Raw genomic sequence first — 20,648 nt, 5'->3', positions numbered from 1 at the left:
CCTTTTGCCCCACACTCCCATTGGCGGGCCTGTGTGTAACCCAGTGACAGCTACGGGCACCCTCCACGCCTCCCACAGAGGATGGGAGTCAAGTGCAGCCGCAGCCAGGGAATTTTGTGTCTCTACAGAACGCTGTAGAGGCCTGTGCTTTTCCCTTTGGAGGTTCCCCCATTCAATCCCTGATGTGTGGACCAAGCTGGTAGCCAACCCACACGACCTACTGCACTAGAAAGTCAGGTTTTGGAAGGAATAAAACCAGGTTGTGTTGCACCCAAGCAAGTCAGCTGAATTGCCTGCTGCACAATTACTGTTTAGGACACTAACGGCCTGGCTGGCTTCCCTGTGTCTCCCCCAGGTACGGATGAAGATGCCATCACTGATATTGTGGCCAATAGGAGTATATCTCAACGGCAGCAAATTTTAATCACCTATAAGTCCACGATTGGCAGGGTACGTAGCCTCTGAATTTGGTGATTATGATCTAGAAAATTCCTGGACTTCAGTGCCTGGAAAATTAACGACTCCCCTCATTCAACTGTGAATGCAAAGTCAAAAGCTCTCTTTCCCCGAATGGAGAACTATGGAATTCTCAGGCTTCCGATCCTGACGTGTCTAAATGGCTAGGGTTGCCAGGTGTCTGGTTTTCGCCTGGACTGTCCGTTACTCGGGTCCCCTGTCCAGTAAAAAAACCAGAAAATACTGGACATGTGAAATGTCCGGTATTTCCTGTTTCCCTTGGATGGAAGTCCAGCGGGGACAATTTTCCCTTGCTGCATCTGGTGGGGGCAGGGCTGGGGGAGTGAGGAGTGCGGGGCCATTTAAAAGTGCAGCATTTTTTGTTTTTTGTTTTTTTGCTTAACAACTTTGGTCTCCCCCTTTTTTTTTTCTCAACAGAAAGTTTTCCCGGTGTTTTTTTTTTGGGAGGGGAGGGGGAGTTAGGTATATTTTGTTAAACCATCTGGCAGCCCTACAAACGGCCTATTTTGATGCTGCATCTATTGCAGAAATGGACATTGGGAGTGAAATCCTCCATATGTTTTCTCTGGGTTTTACCACTCACTGCATTGGTAAGCTCAAGAAAGGTGGAAACCTACCTCCGTTCCTAGTGTGCTTGGTCCCGGCAGCTGCTCTCCACGTGTGGCCCCAACCGCAGCAAACCCGGCTGCCCCACTCACCCTGCTATTGTTTGGGGAAATGCACAGGAAGGGAATTTTTTTCATGGGGTTGCTGCCTGTTTTCTCCTCTACCTACTTTTCACAAAGATTAAAAGAAAAACTTGGAATGAAAATGGGGGTTAGACAGAAACGTGAAACTAACAAGTTAACAAGTAAATGGTGAAGCGGATAGAATTAGGCATGGATGATGTTGGGGCAGGATCTGGAAAATAGCCTCTCTGGGATAATTGTCATTCCCAAGCCCGTCTCTTACAGAGTATTATCTACGTGCTTCACAGTCTTTAAAGTGTTTATTCTCACAGCATAGAAGGGAGGTACTATAATCCCTGTTTTACTGCTGGGAGTGAAGGGGGGCTGATCCCATAGAGGCTGAGGCCTCGTCTGCACTACAGGGCTGTGTCTACATTGGCACCCTTGAAAGTAGGAATAAGGGATCTTGCGGAAAAGGCTTTATTTTCTGCAAGATCCCATCTAGACTGGGGCTTTTCTCCGGCAAAACCCCGAGCCGGAAAAAAGCGGCAGCCATGTTCATGCAAATGCCGCGGGGGATATTTAAATCCCCTGCAGCATTTGCAATTCCGAAGTGTCTCATTAGCATCCCTTTTCTGGAAAAGGGTGCCAATGTAGACACAGCCCAGATGATCCAGCATTGCAGCTGTACCCCTCTAGTGCCCAAGAATAGGTACGTCTTATGGAAGGGGTTCTTCCACTGCTGTAGTTAAATCTATCCCCTTGAGAGGCAGTAGCTAGGCCAAGGGAAAAGTCCTTCCATTAACCTAGCGGTCTCTAGCTGGGGCTTAGGTCGGCTTCACTGCATTTCTCAGGGGCGTATAAGCAACATAGCTAGGTCGACCTGTGTTTTAGATGTAGATCTAAGTCGCTTGCCCAAGACCATACAGTCTGTGGTGGAGTAAGGGATTGAACCTGGTGTCTCAAGTCATAGGCTAGTGCAGGAGTTAGACGGGATGTATCAGACTGACAAGAGTTGGAATTCAGCCAGGAGTTTGGTATAGAGTAGCAGTGGTGCTCGAACACAAGGGGACTAGACTAGATGACTTCGGGTATGTCTACACTTCATTCCTCTCTCTCTCTCTCCCTCTCAGAATGCAAATGCAGCTGAGTGAAATTGCAAATGAAGCGCGGGTTTGAATTTCCCGCGTTTCATTTGCATAATCGCATCCTGCGCTATTTCAAAATACCCTATTTCGAAAAAAGAAACGCAGTCTAGATGCGGTTATTTAGAAAGAAACCTTCTTTTGAAATTACCCTTAAACCTCATTTTATAAGGAGTAAGGGTCATTTCGAAAGAAGGGTTTTCTTTCAAAATAACCATGTCTAGACTGCATTTCTTTTTTCGAAATAGGGTATTTTGAAATAGCGCCCGGATGCGATTATGCAAATGAAGCATGGGAAATTCAAATCCGCGCTTCATTTGCAATTTCGCTCAGCTGCATTTGCATTCCTCTCTCGAAAGAGGAATGCAGTGTAGACATCCCCTTCTAAAGCAGCGTTTCTCAAAATGGGCTGTGGGCCTGTGCCGCTTTGTTTACCTAAAGGCTTCAGCTGACACTTCCCGCGGCTCCCATTGGCTAGAAATGGTGAATGGGAGCTGCGAGGCTCTGTGGCTGTGGAGCTTTTCGGTAAAGCAGTGCAGGCCTGCTAGCGGCTTTCCGAAGGTGCGCTTAGGGCCCACTTTAAGAAATGCTGCTCTAGAGCAGCGGTTCTCAAACTTTTTAGCCCGTGGCCCACCTGGCTCAATGCAAACCTTTCCGTGAACCACGAGTTGCTAATGGAAACTCATGGTTAATTATGTAATTATGCCTGAGCCATTTTGCTAGTGCTGCAGCTAGGGAGGATGGTTTAATTTAAATTATTAAACAGATTAAGCATTTTAACTGTCTCATGTTAGTTTATCCTCATTTTAAATAAAGTAAAATATTAATTTATGCCCAACAGAAGGTTTCAATGCTCTCTTTATAGTAGGGGTAGAGAATCTTTTTTGGGTTGAGGGCCACTGACCCAAGAAAAATCACTTGGGGACCACACAAGTGAGAAGCAAAAAAACGCCTCCAAAATCTCCAACCCTCACTGATATGCCCCCCCTCCCCAACTGAGACACCTGACTCCTCTGGTGCGCCAGCCTCATGGGACAAGGGGAGGGGACCGGGAGGACTGAGGTTCAAGATTTCCCATAGGCCAGATTTACTTTTCTGGGGTTCCAGAGTTAGTGGATTTTGTGGACCCCTCCCCTTAGGCTCTGGGGAGGAGACAAAAATGAGGGGTTCATTGTGTGGGACAGGACAGCCAGAGAGTGGGATAGGGATGGGGTGCAGGGTCTGGGTGGGAGGTAGGTGCAGAAGCAGACTGGGAGTAGGGTGTCTGGCCAGGCAGGAGGGAGGGAGCAAGAGCAAGGGGAGTGCAGTGTGTGGCTAGGAGGGAGGGTGCAGGAGCAACAATGGATCCTGGAGCAGGGTGGGGATAGAGTGTCTGGACAGGGGGAAGGGTGGTGCAGGAGCAAGGGAGAGTGCAGGAGCAGGCTGGAGGTATGGTGTCTGACCCGGGTGCAGGAGCAAGAGAGGGTGCAGGAGTAGGGTGGGGATAGGGTATCTGGCCGGGAGGGAGCAGAAGCAGGAGCAAGCTAAGGGTGCGGGGTCTTGGCAGGGGGGATGGGTGTGGGGGTCTGGACATGGGGGGAGGCACTTACCTGGCTTTGTGCCCCTGTTGCTCCCAAGCACCGCCTCCCGCTGCTTCCATCGGCCGGCCCGTGGGCGCAGCGGGGAAAGCCTCCAGACATGTCACTGCGCTGCCGTTCCCCCAGTGGGGAGGGAGGGGGGAGGAGCGGCAGTGCGTGGAGCTGTTTCTCTCCGCGAGCCGGATCTGGCGGGGAAGGTTGGGGCCCCCCCATGCCCTACAAGCAGCAGGAAGCTGGAGCTAGTGCTCTGGCCTCACAGCGACCACTAGACTGGAGAGGCAGCGCAGGTTCGGGGGAGCTGAGCTTGAGCCGCGGACGGATGCGGACGGCTAGGAGTCCGTGGACTGCTCTGAGAACCACTGCCACTGGTGTGGCCGGATGCTCAGCACCCCTCATTCCAGCACCTGCGTAGAGGAGTGGGGCTTTTGGTTCTTATGGCTATTTTCCACCTTCCTGGCTTTCTAGGATTTGATTGGTGATTTGAAGTCTGAGCTGAGTGGGAGCTTTGAGAAGGTGATTATCGGATTGATGACTCCCATCACGCTGTACGACGTGCAGGAACTGAAGAGGGCCATGAAGGTTGGTAAATCTTTACTGATGTTCCCAAAACGCCTATGTTCTTCCATTGTGTTTTACGGCGCAATAAGAAAATAAGCACGGTGATGTGTGAGACTGCTAGATTGTGAAAAGCTGGAATATGAATCAATTTCACTCTAACAGCCATAACCATAGAATACAGGAACTGGAAGGGACCTCGTGAGGTCATCAAATCCAGTCTTCTGCATGCACAAGAAGACCAACCACCATCATCCCTGACAGGTGTTTGTCCAACTTGCTCTTAAATATCTCCAGTGACAGAAATCCCACAACCTCCTTAGACAATTGATTCCAGTGTTTAACCACCCTGACAGGCAGGAAGTTTTTCCTAATGTCCAACCTAAACCTCCCTTGCTTCAATTTAAGCCCCTTGCTCCTTGTCCTGTCACCAGAGATGGAGGAGTATGTTTTCTCCCTCCTTCTTGTAACTGTGGCGGAGCTCGGGTTGTGCCCCGTGGGTCCTGCACTTCCTGGTGGTTTTTTGTATGCCTCAGGTTACACGGGGATCCTGCCACTATCTCTAGTTTCTCACCCTGCTTTGTGAGCCAGTTTCATCATAGGCCAGTCACTAGCTTGCAGGAAAAAACCCCTTCCTGGTCCAAAGGTTTTTTTCCCCTGTTGGCAGCCCACTGGCCAGGGTTAGGGATGGGGGAACCCTGTCCCACCCACTTACTCTGGGTGTTGTATTAGGCTGCACTGTAGGCCAGCTCTTAACGAGTTCCAGCTGTCTTGATGGCTGAGCAGCAGTCTCTGGCAGCCTGTTCAGGAAACAGGAACCCACTCACCCAGCCCCTGCTGTACCTGCCCTCCACCAGACTCCTGCAACCCACTGCCTTTGGTCTGCTACACAACCTTTGAGATTCTTGAAAGCTGTTATGTCCCCTCTGTCTTCCCCTTTCCAGACTGAACAAGCCCAGTTCTTTCCGTCTTCCCTCATAACTCATGTTTTCTAGACCTTTTTGTTGCTCTCTGAACCTTCTCCAGAGAAGAGCTACCCTGCTACCCTTTTGCAAAACAGGACTCGACACTGAAAGAGTTGCACTCTCTGTGCACTGATAAGGACCTAAGAATGGCCACACTGAATCAGACCGGTGGTCTATGTAGCCCAGTAACCTGTGCAGTGATAGCAGCTGAGGCAAGAGGCTTCAGAAGGAATGAAAAGAACAAGACAACCCCAAGTGTTCCCTCTTGTCATCCAGTCCCAGCTTTTGGCAGTCAGACGTTCAGCGATGCTCCAACAAGATGCTCCCTGACCGTCCTGGCTAATGGCCATTGATGGATCTACTTTTCAGGAACTTATTTAGTTCTTTTTTGAACCCAGTTATACTTTTGGCTTTCAATAACATAGTATTTTTGCAGAACTCTGCAGCTTCCAAACACTGTACAAACATCTGAAGCTGCTCAGGAGTTCTTTCACAACACTTTTTTTTGTTGGAAAATGCAGACAAATATTTTTGTGGGGAACGGGCCTCTTAGATAGCAAAGGTTTCTCGAGTTCAGAATGGAATTTCTGGTGAGAAAAGAAATCAATAACCTGAGACATGGAAGACCCAGGTGGATGTTTATGGTCTGAATGACATATATAGGGACTTTGAACCTGGGCCATGCACTTCAAAGATGACATCCAGCTCTGCAACCAACCATCACCTCCTTGCACAAAGTCCATAACTTACCCCATTTAACATGTGGTGAAACAGGCAGAGAAATTAAGTAGCATACCTAGATAGCCGGGGAGTCCTCATCAGATCCTGGACTAGGGAGAGAGTTGAGTCTTTATGTTGCCACCATGATGCTCTGTTGGGTGGTAGACTGGAAGCAGCTTTCATATTGAATGTTTGTTCTGCATTTAGGGCGCGGGGACAGATGAGGGCTGCCTGATCGAAATTCTGGCTTCTCGTTCTGGTGAAGAAATCCAGCGCATTAACGAGACCTACAAACGTCGTACGTAGCGTAAATTATGAGGTGCTATAATGTTAGAGCATTGAGAATAACCTGTCCTGGGGGAGCATGGGGGAATCTTGCAAGAGATCCCAGGTTCAGGAAAGTACATTGGCATGTGTCTAATCAGGGGAACTTAAGTGACATGGCAGTGTTCTGTAGTGTCTTTGGGAGATCTCACTGTATTAGTTTTGTTTCACTGTGGGCCTTGGATTCTGTGGAATTCCATGTGAGAGGATGATTGCAACCCTCTGGAAACTAACAATGTTTAGGCAAATTCACTTGGGTTGTAACAACTTCAGAGAGTTACTACCACCAGTGTTCCCTGTAGGCTGGGCGGTTGTGTGGCCACCCAGGAGAGATTCAAATGCCACCCTGCTGCTTAGTAGAGCGCCCGCAGCTAGGTTTTTGTTTCTGTAGGTGGTGCACTTTCACACGTACGTTGGTGCATGTAAAAAATAATTCCACACATGGATGAAAAAAATCTGCATATGGATGGAAAAGATTAGGATAAATAGCCTAAGTTTAATTAAACTCACTCACCACCTTGTTTCTGATCCAGCAAATGGACAGGTCTCTGTCTGATGTGAGCCCCAGTCTTTCCTAGGAAGGGTTGGAAGGCATTTGACCCATTGAACCCCATAAGACTGATAGGTGAACTGGTAAGATTTTTAGCATTTCTAGAGGAACTCCTACTGTTTTTAATGCTGTTACCTTGAGAATAAATGTGCTTGCTTAGGAAAAGCAGTGTGATAACTTATAACTGTGAGCAATGACTACAGTTCATAGCCTTGGAAGAGAAAGCAAAGTGCCGATGCAGGCCTGCCCAAGGGGTCTGGCTTGCTGGGAAACTTGCAGTGCAGGCAGGGAGATGGGCAGGCTGGAAAAATCCCCATCAGATGGGAGAGAGACTTGCCTCTTGCCACTTGAGATGGGATGGCTGGGGGACAAGAAGCCTAGAGTTGGGATCTTTAGTGGACACGAAGGGGGAACAGATGCAGTTGCCCTGAACTGTGACAACATGCTTAAAGCAAAATGTGTGTTTAGGGTCCTTTCCTTAACCAAGGTTTAACTCACCCTTCCCTAAGGCTGCCGAGTGACTTATTTGCAGAGGAAAGCTGAGACATTCCCATCTCCTCTTGAGCTGGCCCCTGACTTAAACATTTACATTTCCCAGCCAGCAAATGTGTTTTCCCCAGTTTGTATTGTTACTGGTTGAATACTGCGTGCACTACTTACGTTGCTGTCGAGGTAGAAGATATTTGTGAAAGTTCCCTGCCCTCCAGGAATTGTGCACACGTGCGCATGCAAATTGAAACGATTTTCAAGCAACCTTAGTGGCTAGTGTTTCAATCAATGGACAACTCAACAGTCTGCAAGAAATCTTGTGAAACTAGGAAGTGTCGTTGTCCCAGCAAGAGAATGGTGCTGAGATACCTGCTTTCAGAATGCCTTGCACTTGATTGTGACCTAGTGTGCCGTCATAATTATGCTCAGTGGACAGAGACTTAAGCCATGTCAAGCCACAGAGAGGGCAAAATCCTGGTCAGTCTGAAGTCAATGGCTAAACTCCCCCCGACATCAGAAGAGCCAGAGTTTGATTCAGAAGTTGTACTAGGATCCTGTACTAGGGCCTGTAGGTGCTACAACAATACAAGTAATTGTTAAACTAAAACTGGTTTTAAAAACAGTTTAACTGGTTCAATTCCCTGTGTGGACACAAGTTTTAAACTGGTTTATCTCCTTTTTCGGCTTGTGTCTGTTTATTTGCAGATGGTAGCTTGCAGCAGGCCCTCCATTTCCGAATGGGAAGGAGGTCACTCTGCCTCACTAGCTAGCCAGCTCTAAGCCAGGGTTGCTGTATCTCCAGAGAGAGGTTTGCACTAGATGAACAAAGCCAGTGCAACTTTGTGTGTAGAACATTTGAATATTTGAAAGAGAATGATCCCGATTGTTTCCAGCCTTACAACTCTGTAGCTCTGTTGATTGAGAAACCCGCACGCACTGCCTAAATCCAGAACAACTCCACTGCAGTCAGTTACACTGGTGCAAAGGGAGAGAAGACTAAGATCCAGGTTCAACATGACCATTCTTAGGAAGGCATGTTCAGAAAGTCGGGGGAAGATGCATAATCTGGATACCCAGGTCAGGGCTGGACATGTAGACTTTTTTGAAGATGAACATTGTTTAGGTGCGGAACGTTCTCTTTGTTAAATGCAAGCATACACGTGTGTTGTGCTCTTTTGCTAGAATATGGCACCACCCTTGAAAAAGACATTGTGTCAGACACATCTTCCGTGTTCCGGCGCGTGCTGGTGTCTCTAGCGACAGTAAGTCCATTTTCAGACAAACAGTCTGTTTCTTATTGCTGCTGAACAAATCCTCTATGGGGGGAACCTAAGGCCCGGGGGCCAGAATCAGCCTAAGGTTCAGGGCTCCTCCCTCCCCCCGCAAAGGGGAGGCTGGTACTCCAGCCCTCTGGCTGCCCCACCGTGGAGCTGGAACACACAGAATCTACTAGCCTGGGGCCCCCGAGGCTCTGGTATGTGAGAAAAATGTGGGGAGTGTCTCCTCAGTCGGGGGCCATGTCAATGAGGGTATGTTTGGAGTTTTTTTGCTTTTCACTTGTGTGTGGCCCCTGACTGATTTTTCTGTGGGTCAGCGGCTCCCTACCCAAAAGAAGTTCCCCACTCCATGCTACAAATGGACAGCAGTATAACTACATTGCTTAGGGAGTGTGAAAAATCACACCCAGTTATACCCACCTAACCCTAGTGTAGACAGCGCTATGTGGATGGGGGCGGAGCTTCTCCCATTGACGTAGCCTCTGCATCTTGCAGCGGTGGACTAACTGGTGCAGTAGCATCTTCACTAAAGTGCTGCAGCATTTTGCATGTAGACGAGTCCTAAACATGAACCTTGCTTCACTGATAAGGTGTCTGCTTCTCCTCTCGTAATACGCTGACGTAGGTCAGGAGTCAATGGAGTTACACCAGCATAAAAGAGATCAGACGGGTTTGTAGTAAATACTGTTCCCCCCTCTCGTCTGGTTCCTTCACCTGCTTTCTGCTTTGCCACTTGGAACTTTTTATCCCTTTCCTAGGCAGCCTGCTCCCTCTCCTACTCCACAGCCTTCCCCTGCTGCTCCCCTCCAGGACTGCTCAGGGGGAGAAGCAGGAATCTGGGTCCATGTGTGTTACAGCCACGTACGTTCTCAGGGCACTGGGCTCCCACTAGCATCCGACGGAATGAGTCCTGAACCCCACTTACAATAAATAAAATCAGGCCCTTAAATATTTCACAGAGTTTTCTCCACCACCCCCTTGCAACAAGCCATTGGACAACTGCAGCTGTCTTCCGTATAGGTCCTCATTATATGCCTGGGAACTGGCTTCAGACAGGAAGCTTGCTAGACTCTGCTCTATGAGCCCTTGTGAAAGGCTGAATCTAACACGGCCCTCTTGTGTTTCTGCAGGGAAACAGGGACGAGAGCCACTACGTGGATGCAGGCCTTGCTCAGCAGGATGCCCAGGTCTGTAACTCTTTGTACTCTGTAAGAAAAATCTGCCCCACCACTGTGGATGTTTGCTGAACACTGGCTCCTTCCATCCATTGGCTTTTAAAGACCAGTCTCAACCTATCAGCCATTTAGCTGGCATGTGTGTCACGCACTAGGCTGAGATCCGGAAGGTCTGGGTTCTAGTCCTGGATCTGTTGCTAGTTGACATTGGACAAGTCACCGCACCTCAATTTTCCCATGTGTAAAATGGGTAAGGATACTCATCCTTCTGGAAGGCACTTTGAGATATGCTGATGGAAAGTCTGTAGAAGAGCTAGGCATCATCTGCTATATATTTTAGAGTTTGTCTGTTTGATCATGAACTCCTCCTAAATAGTAAGAGCTAGGACCATCAACTTCAGTATACAGCTTCCTCTTCCCATAACTGAAAGCAACGTTCGGGTTTGGTTGTGCTAGGAAAATGGGATGTGCCTGGTATGGAATTGATTTGCAGAGTGACAGTCCTCAAAATTGACATAGCTCAGCAAATGTTGAGAGGCTGAACCAAGATGAGCCAGAACATAGGGGCTATGCCTTTACTGCGCTGTTTTGCGCGAGAAATATGCAAATGAGGCAAAGCGGAATATTGCCATGCCTCATTTGCATAATTAATGAGCGGCCACTTTTTGCACAAGAGACTTCTGTGCAAAAAGGAGCCATCTACACGGCTCCTTTTGCACAAAAGCCCCCACTTGCGCAAGAGCTATTCTTCCTGAAAAAAATGCAGAAGTACGTCTCTTGCGCTCTGTGCCTTTACGTGAGCTTTTGGTCTAATCTTTCTCTCGTGGGCTTTATTCTTTCCAGTGCTTGTATGAATCTGGGGAGAAGAAGTGGGGGACAAATGAGGGACAATTTATGACCATCCTCTGTTCAAGAAATAGAAATCATCTATTACAGGGTAAGGTTCTCAGCAGGTTTGGATTCTTTGTTGTTGTTTTTTAAAGACACCTTTTCTGGGTGTGCAAACATCTCTCAGCAGATTGATATGGACAGTTCCCAAAGGCAGACGCTTACCCTGGTATCTGGTCTTGTGTATCTACCTTAGAGGATTTTAATACAGAAACCCACTTTTGTGAGCCTGAAACAGGAGTGAGGAACTTGTTTGGGGTCAGGGGTCGCTAACCCACAGAAAAATCTGCCGGGGCCACACAGAAGCGAGAAGCAAAAAAGCCCCCAAACCCTCCCTGACATGAGCCCCCAACTGAGAAGCAGAAAGACACTCCCCACATTTCTCTAGCACACCAGTGCTTCGGGGAGCCCAGGCTAGTAGATATTGTGCGCTCCAGTCCTGTGGGGGCCGGGGGAAGGCTGAAGCACTAGCATGAGCTCCCCAATTCTGGGTGGAGAGCCTTGACTCCAGGCAAGATGTGGCCTCTAGGTCTTAGGTTTCCCACCTCTCATCTAAAAGGAACTCTAGAGAGACAAGGATGGACTCAGGATATTAAGTATCGAGTAAATGACTAATCATGTACTCGATACAAATTGTATTGAGTACACGATTAGTCGATAAGGGGCCACTGCAGCTCTGCAGTTGAAATGTAGTAGGAGCTGGGCATGCAGGCAACCCAGCTCCTACAACATTTAAACTGAAGAGCCTCAGGAGAAGTAGGTCCAGGACCGGCTTGTGCCAGGTCCTGCGCCACATCTTTGCCTTTTAAACGGAGTAATCGTTTTTGTTGCCCTTTTCTGAACCTTTCCCAATGCCAGTATGTCTTTTTTGAGTCGAGGCAACCGCGTCTGGACGCAGTATTCAAGATGTGGGCATGCCAGGGTTTTATAGAGGCAATAAGATATTTTCTTTCTTAGTCTCTATCCCTTTTTCAAGTATTCCTAACTTTCTGTTTGCTTTTTTGACTGCTGCTGCACACAGAGTAGATGTTTTCAGATAACTGTCCACTATGACTCCACGATCTCTCTCTTGGGTAATTATAGCTAAATTAGTCCCCATCATGTTGTATGTATAGCTGGGATTATTTTTTCCAATGTGCATTACTTTACATTTATCCACATTAAATTTCATTTGCCATTTTTTTTTTTGCCCATTCACTTAGTTTGGTGAGATCTTTTTGAAGCTCTTCACAGTCTGCTTTGATCTTAACTATACTGAGCAGTTTGGTATCATCTGCAAATTTTGCCACTTCACTGTTTACCCCTTTCTCCAGATCATTTATAAATCGGTTGAATAGGACTGGTCCCAGTACAGACACTAGTTACCTCTCTCCATTCTGAAAACTGACCATTTATTCGTACCCTTTGTTTCCTGTCTTTTAACCAGTTACCAATCAATCAATCTGGGCAGGGAGAATAAAGCTTTGCGCACTGTCTCCACCCCCTAGCAAAATCCCTCAGCTCCTATTGGCTAGTTTCCAGCCAATAGGAGCTGAGAAATTTTGCTGAAGGCAGGGACAGCGAATGAAGTCTCCTCACTCCCTCCCACTGCTGGAGCAGAGCCACATGGAACAGCCCATCCAGCACACAGGCAGGGAATCTGCAGAGCTGCTGGCTGGGAGCCACCTCGGTAAGCGCATCCCAGCCAAAGCCTGCCTCTGTCATCCCACCCCATCTCACCCCTAGCTGCCTGCGCCAGGCCACCACCCAAACCCTCTATATCCCCTCTCCTCCCTTCTCCAGGTCTCAACTCCCTCCCAGAACCTGCACCCCCTCCTGCACCTTTCCCCCAGGCCAGAATCCTCTCCTGCACCCATACCTCTCCTGGACCCTGCACCTCAAGTGCATGCCCCAGATTATAATCCCCTCCTTCACCAAACTCCCTCTCAGACCCCACACTCCCTCCTGCACCCCAATCCTCTATCCAAAGCTCCCTTCAACACCCCACCCTCAGCCCCAGACCCCACATACCCTCCACAGAAGTGCGGCCCTTGACCACTTACCAAAAACTTGGAATGGCCCCCATTAAAAATTACTGCCCACCCTGGTTTAGGAGCAAGTTTCTTGCCAACACTCTCCCTGCAGGAAAGAAAGAAAGAAAGAAAGCAAGAAAGCAAGCAATACAGGCACCGTTCTGCTGGATGAGAAGTTCTCAAACAACAGATCTTGCTACTGGCTCTTGCAGAGCTGGCTGGTTGCCAATACTTATGGCAAACCTCGCCAAGTGGGTACGCTAAACAACTTCACACCATTAAGCAGTAATTCATGACACTATTACCAGCAACTACTGACAGACCAATTAGAAAACCAATTATAAAGTCCTTGGTGGCTAAACGTGACAAACTGGTTAATTCTTTGTAGACCGCACTGATGAATCTTACTGCTGACTTGTCACTAGTGTGCTTTCTTTTCCAGTCTTCGATGAATACAAAAGGATTGCTAAGAAGGACATTACAGAAAGCATTAAATCTGAGATGTCAGGGGACCTGGAAGATGCCTTATTAGCTGTGGGTGAGTATTGTAGTTTTACATTTAGGGCCGTTTAGTCTCTCGACAGACTATCTGGGTGCAGACTGGGAAAGAATTGTTTCTGTCAACTGTGAGCATGGAAGCTGCAGAGTCGGATCTTGGTTAACATAAAATCCATAGGTAGCCCTTGAAATAGAAAGGGATGGGGGGGGGCATAGACAAAGACCACAGTAACGGGGAGAGGGATAATGCAAGGAACCTCTGGTGTGTGCGATCTGCTTTGCTTCTCAAAGCAACCACGGCTCCGTCTACACTGCACCTCTCTTGCGCAAAAGCCTATGCAAATGAAATGCGGATTAGCATATTGCTGTGCTTCATTTGCAGAATTAATTAGGGACCGTTTTTGCACAAGAGGCTTTTGCGCAAAAAGGAGCGGTGTAGACAGCTCCTTTTTGTGCAAAAATCCTCTCTTGCCACAAGCCATTCTTCCTTATTTTTTCAAGCAGAACGGCTCTTGCCATGAAGGAGGTTTTGCACAAAAAGGAGACGTCTACCCAGCTCTTTTTTGCGCAAAAGCCTCTTGCACAAAAACAGCCCCTAATTAATTATGCAAATGAGCAGCCCTCGACAATCAGGGCTCGACAACCCGGAAGAACGGGGTTCGGGCAGTCTGAGCATGCGCAGATCGCCGGACAGTGCGGCTGGTGAGCAGGACTCGCCACAGCTCGGCGAGCCCTGCAAATGAGGCATGGCAATATGCTAATCTGTGCTTCATTTGCATAGGCTTTTGTGCTAGAGAGGTGCAGTGTAGACATAGCCCAAGTGTGTCCCCCTCCAATGAAAACCACTTTCTCCATTGCAGGAGACAAAGGTGTTTTGTTAGGCATGGCCTATGGTATATTCTTCTTTAGGAGTGCTGTCTCTTGCCCACTCTCTTATAAGAGCTACGTGCCAAGGTGGCCAGTAACTGTGTCTGTGCTGGGTACAGGTCATGCTTTGTTATTCCTAGCAAATACAGCAAGTGGCCATGAACAATATGGCAAAAGTTCCTTTGCTTCTGCTGTCACATTGCTAATGGTGCTGAAACTTACCTCACTTTAACGAATTCCCTGTACAGCAATGGACAAGACTTCAGGTTAATTTGAAGTGGCTCTTTCTTTTGCATTGCACTTGCTGTGTTTATCAGCGTGTCCAAGGGCCTCTAACCAAGCCAACATCTACACTGGCAATTGTGACAAAACTTTTGTTGTCAGAAATGCTCCCCCACCAAAACCAAAAGGGGTTGCTCTCCTGCCAGCAAACGCTACTCATGGGGGAGTAGAAGTATTTTGTCAGCAAAAGTGTGGACAGACAGCAGCTACAAGGCCTGCCTGTTAGACACAGGGCTGTGTTGAGATAGCCTTATTGTTAGAAGTTGTGTAGTGTAGTGTAGTAGACATAGTCTATACCTTGGAGCTGCGTGGGCTAATAGTCAGGGATGTGAACATTTTGGCTCCTATACTATAACTGGGTCTGCAGACAGACATTTGCATCTCCCAGAGAGATCTGACAGGAGCTGTAAGCAGTAATTGCAGCCTTGAAATGTAACCGTTTGGAAAATCTCTCTTGTTCTTTTCTCTCCACAGTAAAATGCATAAGGAATAAGCATGCATACTTTGCTGAAAGATTATACTATTCCATGAAGGTAAGTCACTTTTGTGTGTGTGTGCCCTCTCCCTCCCTCCCAATTAAATCTAGAGGCATGCTAAAATAAATAACAGCTGGATTTAATACTGCAGGGGAAAGTAGAGGGGGCAGTAACCAGTAAGCTGGGCGCTTGTGTGGCTGGTCAAGAGAAATTCAAATGCCGCCCAGCAGAGCTTCCACAGCTAGATGCACATAAAAACATTTATTTCTTATATGGATGACAAAGATTAAAGGGAATATTGGCAGTATCCTTAGGCTATGTCTACACTGGTGCGATCTTGTGCCAGAGCTATGCAAATGAGGCTAAGTGTGGAATATCGCCGAGCCTCATTTGCATATCTAATCATCCACCATTTTTACGGAAGAGGTTCTTGCGCAAGAAGGAGCTGTCTACACTGCCCCTTTTTGCGCAAGAAAAACCTTCTTGCACAATGCTGTTATTCCTGAAAAGAATAACAGGAAGAGCCTCTTCCTCAAAATGGCGGCTCATTAGATATGCAAATGAGGCTCGGCGATATTCCACGCTTAGCCTCATTTGCATAGCTCTGGCGCAAGATCGTGCCAGTGTAGACATAGCCCTAGTGATTTTTATGGATCTTCTCTCCTCCTCTGTTAATGGACAAAACTGGTGTTGCCCAATTATTTGCTGGAAATAGGGAGCTCTGTGACATTCAATGCAAAATGCTTTGGACTAATTTCCTACCCAGAAACTAGGGATGAAACCAGGACCTGTAATAGTGATTTACCCATAATGCACAATATTTGTACAAAGATTGCTTTTCTCTTAAGGGTTTAGGGACGGATGATGATACGCTCATTCGAGTGATGGTGTCACGCTGTGAAGTTGATATGTTGGATATTAGGCATGAATTCAAGAGAATGTATGGGAAATCTCTCTACTCCTTCATCAAGGTAAGTTTTCCTTAGCTAAAAACTATGGTCTTGCCACACACAGCACTAGCCACTTTTCTCATCTGTTGTGTCTGGTGTCTGGTTGATAGTTTTCAAACTAGAAGCTATTTTTCATCAAACATCTTTTTATGGGGAAAAAAAATTGCGTGAGAAATTGTCCGCTCTTGATATATATTTTTGTTTGTTGGAAATCATCATCTTTTTGAAAATGACAAGGGGAAAGCAAGGGGGAGGGAAATACGCAAGAAGTGAAAAATCAGAAAAGAAATCCTGAACACTATTTTAAATTTTGACTCAGCTCTAATCCTGAGTTGCATTGCTCTTAGAAATGTTGGTGTTAGGGTGGTTTAACAGTTTTTCAGTCATTCCAGACTGTGACGTAGCGGGGGTGCTGTCTGCTCTGTAACCCGGGGTTCCCCTGTGCTGTGATGTGTGATTCCCAGTGACTCACCCAAATGTGTATTGGCCCAGACACTGAGTCCCAGCCTGTGCCGATAATAAGTCTTCTTCCACAATTTGATCTGAGGAAGTGGGTCTGGCCCACGAAAGCTCATCACCTAATAAACCATCTTGTTAGTCTTTAAAGTGCTACATTGTCCTGCCCTTTGTTTCTTCCAGAGGGAGAGACAAAGGAAGGGAGGCGGAGACGAACTCCTGGCTGGGGGGCAGGGTCTGGGAGCGAGCCAGTTGCTGGCGGGGAAATATGAAGGGAAGAGACTAAGCTGAATGCTGAGAGTTTAGGGGGCAATGGACCCCCTAACCCAAGGGGTCTGAGGCATCCTGGTCCTGACTCCTGTAACTGCATCACGTCTATGCTGTGCTGTATCCTGGAGAAGCAATAAACCCCCCTGTTCTACTGGCTGGCGGAGTCTGTTCTGGCTGCTACAGGGATGCAGGCTCGGGGGGGACCCCGATGCACCGTCACACAGACTAACTAGTCTTACTATGAATACTCAGATAACACTATCCAGGCCCTTTGTATGGGCTGTTTACTGGCTCTCTGAAACTACATCTATCCTGCACCTCTCTTGCACAAAAGCCTATGTAAATGAAGTGTGGATTAGCATATTTCTGTGTTTCATTTGCATAATTAACAACAAGCAACAAGCTTTTGCACAAAAAGCAGCTGCTAATTAATTACACAAATGAAATGAGGGCAATATGCTAATCTGTGCTTCATTTGCATAGGCTTTTGCGCAAGAGAGATGTAGTGTAGACGTAGCCTAAGCAAGATTTTTGCTTTCACCTTCTGCAACATGGACCTGAAATTCAGATGAATGTTTTCTGGTCAGAGGACACTTTTTGTCAATTGTCTATACTTATAAACTGGGAGTCTTAGGGTGCGTCTACACTGCAGGGCTTAACTCAAAATAAGCTACGCAAATTGAGCTATGTCAATTGCATAGCTTATTTCGAAATAGGGAGCATCTACACAGAACTTACTTTGAAACAGCACTCTTCCTCCGACTTCCCTTATTCCTCATACATTGAGGCTTACAGGAGTCAGAGTAAGAAGTCCTTCATCCTGACAGTATTTTGACACTATTTCGAAATAACTGCCTGCTGTGTAGACATGGACTAAGTTATTTTGGAATAGCGCTAGTTATTTCAAATAGTGTTGTAGTGCAGACATACCCTTAGAAACATCGGCTTGGATTCCACAAAGGGTTAATGGACAGTATTTTTTAATCTAAAAGAACTCCAATATTTGGATTTCATATTTTAATACTGTAGTGACTTTTCAATTCATCCTTATTGTTTGCTTTTGTTAATAATCAACTTTGAATTTTCCATTGGCTAGAGTATTAGCTTTGTCTTAAAATGGCTATGGGGTAGTGTTGTGCACAGTAATAGCTCCTGCAATCCACATCACTACATTTTAGTAGTGGGCAATGTGCACTTATACACGATCAATGTGTGTCACGTACTGCAAGATGAAAGGTGCATCTTAAATGTTATTGAATCTTACATCAGCAAAGAAATACAAAATCACATGGAGACAGCTCCTACAACCATCTCAAACTGGTGTAAATGATACTGCAACCTTTTCTTACACACTTGTTGCACATCTAATCATCTCTTTTGTTTGTTTTGTTTCTTTTCTTGCAGGGAGATACTTCTGGAGACTATAGGAAAGTTCTACTCTTGCTGTGTGGTGGTGAAGACTAACCCATGCAAAGCTGATTGTCATGGGGAGAAGAGATACAGATTAGAGGAGAAACAGATTTTTTCCCCAATAGCTTTAGGTAGCGCTATTAGAATTAACTTGGGCTAGTCAGTGCCAATTGACTCTTATATGCTTCTATTGCTTAAATTATGCAATGGTGCACTAATTGTGTTACCAGAGCCAGTCATGCCTTGAACCAGCGTCCAATGCAGAATTGCCTGGCTGAATTACTTCTGCTTGCAGGCTTTGGAAAGACTTCTTGAAGCCATGTTTGGGAAACAGGAGCACTAGACATTTTCTATAATCTCCAGTTCCAGTCTACAGTTGAGTTATCTGAGCGAGAGGAAGGTATCTTGCTGCATAAAGGGAAGGGATAGCTAACAACCATCTTGATTCTGAGCTTAAACCAAATGCTACTGTAAACCAAATGCCTTAATGCTACTGTAACTTGATTTGTCTGCAAATGAACACCGCTAGGCCTTAAGGCTTCTCCTCTCTGCCATTGAACTTACTGACCAACTGAAGTGAGCTGAGGCACAGAATATACAAGACTCTTCATGGGGAAAACATTAACACTGTTTGTGTGGGAGACGTACAATCTACAAGCTTATGCTCTATTTTCCAGCACAAAGAAAATCATTTGTTTAAAATGCAAGGCATGTCTAACTCGAAACACGGCCTTTGTTAGAAGCAAACTATTAACATTCCATGTCACTTTGACTATTTGTGCATATAGATCAAAAGATAGGAGCAGCATGTAATTTACAAGTGGCAAATTAGAAACTCTACCTGCCTCATGGCTAGTCCACACACAGACATTTTGTATTAATATAACTGTTGGTTAAGGATGTGACTTAGAGGTATATTGGTACATCCTCTTTTGTGGCTGCAGTTATAATGGTTTAAAAGGTGCTTTGTGCTGGAATAGTTTATTCCGCTTCCTGTACAGTAACTGCACCCTCAGTTAAGCCCCTTTAGCTACACAATATAGTTAAAGCTGCACAACTCTGGTCGGTCCACAGACATGGCCTTGCATCTAACACCTTTTCTGTGGCTAGCTGACTGCAAGAAGTCACTCTGTTCTGAAACCTAATTCATGTTCTCTTTGGTCTGAGGTTATATCTTCACTGCAAAAGCTTTGTGTTACAGCAGAAAAACTTAGCTTTCCCTGTCCTGCTGTACATTTCGGCTACGTCTCCACTGGCATGATTTTCCGGAAATGCTTTTAACAGAAAAGTTTTCCGTTAAAAGCATTTTCGGAAAAGCATGTCTAGATTGGCAGGACGCTTTTCCGCAAAAGCACTTTTTGCGGAAAAGTGTCCGTGGCCAATCTAGACGCACTTTTCCGCAAAAAAGCCCCGATCACCATTTTCGCAATCGGGGCTTTTTTGCGGAAAACAAATCTCTGCTGTCTACACTGGCCCTTTTGCGCAAAAGTTTTTCGGAAAAAGACTTTTGCCCGAACGGGAGCAGCATCGTATTTCCGCAAAAGCACTGACCATCTTACATGAGATCGTCAGTGCTTTTGCGGAAATTCAAGCGGCCAGTGTAGACAGCTGGCAAGTTTTTCCGGAAAAGCGGCCAATGTAGATGTAGCCTTCTTGTCTATGTGTATAACGCTGCTGCAAAATGGCTGGTGGAGATGTTTTGTGCTCATGGGAGAGAGCTCTCTTATTGGCATAAAAAAAGTTCATGTTCATAGCGCTGTCAGTGTCATTCAGGGGTGGTTTATTCACAGGTTGAGCAATATGAATTACGCCGACATTGCTGTCATGTAGACATACCCTTAATGTGAATTAAATAAGGGGAGGCCACACATCAGCAGAGGTACAGTGCTAATCTTATCTACCTCTTGCTCAAAAGTAGTGTCTTAGCCATACTACAATTTTACAGTAGGACAGGGCTAGCTAATGAGTTAGCTGTTTGTTGTGCTGTTTAAAAACAAAGCAAAAAACATATTTTGTAGTGAAGTCATAGACTGAGTGAGGCAGTGTCTTCAGAAGGGAGCAGTGTGGGCTGAGAATGGAAATAGAAGGCAGGATCTATGGTATTGTAAACCCAACTCTGCCATTTGCTTTGTTCCCATTGACTTGGCCAACAGCAAAACTGGACTCTCTGGCTCTGGTCAAGCCACTGTCTTTCTGTGCCATACTGAGAGGAGGTTTGTTAGGGTTACTGTCGCACACTATGTTAGTCTGCTGCTCAATAAGAAGAAACCACTTAGACTTATCACTACAGCAGACTCATAAATGCCCTCTGGCTTTACAGTAAAAATGGCTGGCCGGCCGGCCAGTGCTCAATGTAATAAACCAATCGTTTCTTTATTTGAATAGCAAAATGTGTCTTTTTTGAATGAGATGAAATAGGATACGCACCTTGCCATGTTTTACCTAGGTTTGTCTTTTCTCGCTTCTCCACATCAGCTGCCTCTTCAAAGCATAGTCTGGACTGCCCGCTTCACCACAAAACCTATTTTTATTCTCCTTGCAAAATAAGGATGGGATAGAGACCAGCCTGCAGGTCCTCTCAGAACAGCTAATCAAGTCTTGCACAGGAAGATCCTGT

At 46.4% G+C, this 20,648-nt stretch overlaps 1 protein-coding gene across 3 annotated transcripts in view; it reads left to right on the top strand.

The window, feature by feature from the left end:
* ANXA4 (annexin A4) overlaps positions 1-20,407 on the top strand; it is a 36,189-nt gene extending 15,782 nt beyond the window's left edge. For all 3 annotated transcript variants that reach the window (XM_006119082.4, XM_075910867.2, XM_006119083.5), the window contains exons 4-13: positions 356-450; positions 4,333-4,446; positions 6,315-6,405; positions 8,653-8,732; positions 9,878-9,934; positions 10,766-10,859; positions 13,265-13,360; positions 14,944-15,002; positions 15,794-15,916; positions 18,026-20,407. In XM_006119082.4, coding sequence (XP_006119144.1) covers positions 356-450; positions 4,333-4,446; positions 6,315-6,405; positions 8,653-8,732; positions 9,878-9,934; positions 10,766-10,859; positions 13,265-13,360; positions 14,944-15,002; positions 15,794-15,916; positions 18,026-18,085 — 869 coding nt within the window. In that variant the 3' untranslated portion in view covers positions 18,086-20,407. The remainder of the gene's footprint in view (positions 1-355; positions 451-4,332; positions 4,447-6,314; positions 6,406-8,652; positions 8,733-9,877; positions 9,935-10,765; positions 10,860-13,264; positions 13,361-14,943; positions 15,003-15,793; positions 15,917-18,025) is intronic.
* Positions 20,408-20,648: the final 241 nt, after the last annotated feature.

Source organism: Pelodiscus sinensis, chromosome 28 (assembly GCF_052426305.1).
Source record: "Pelodiscus sinensis isolate ZL-2025 chromosome 28, ASM5242630v1, whole genome shotgun sequence".
Lineage (NCBI taxonomy): Eukaryota > Metazoa > Chordata > Testudines > Trionychidae > Pelodiscus > Pelodiscus sinensis.
Note: the sequence above shows the minus strand (reverse complement) of the source record. Positions and strands in the feature narration are given on the sequence as shown.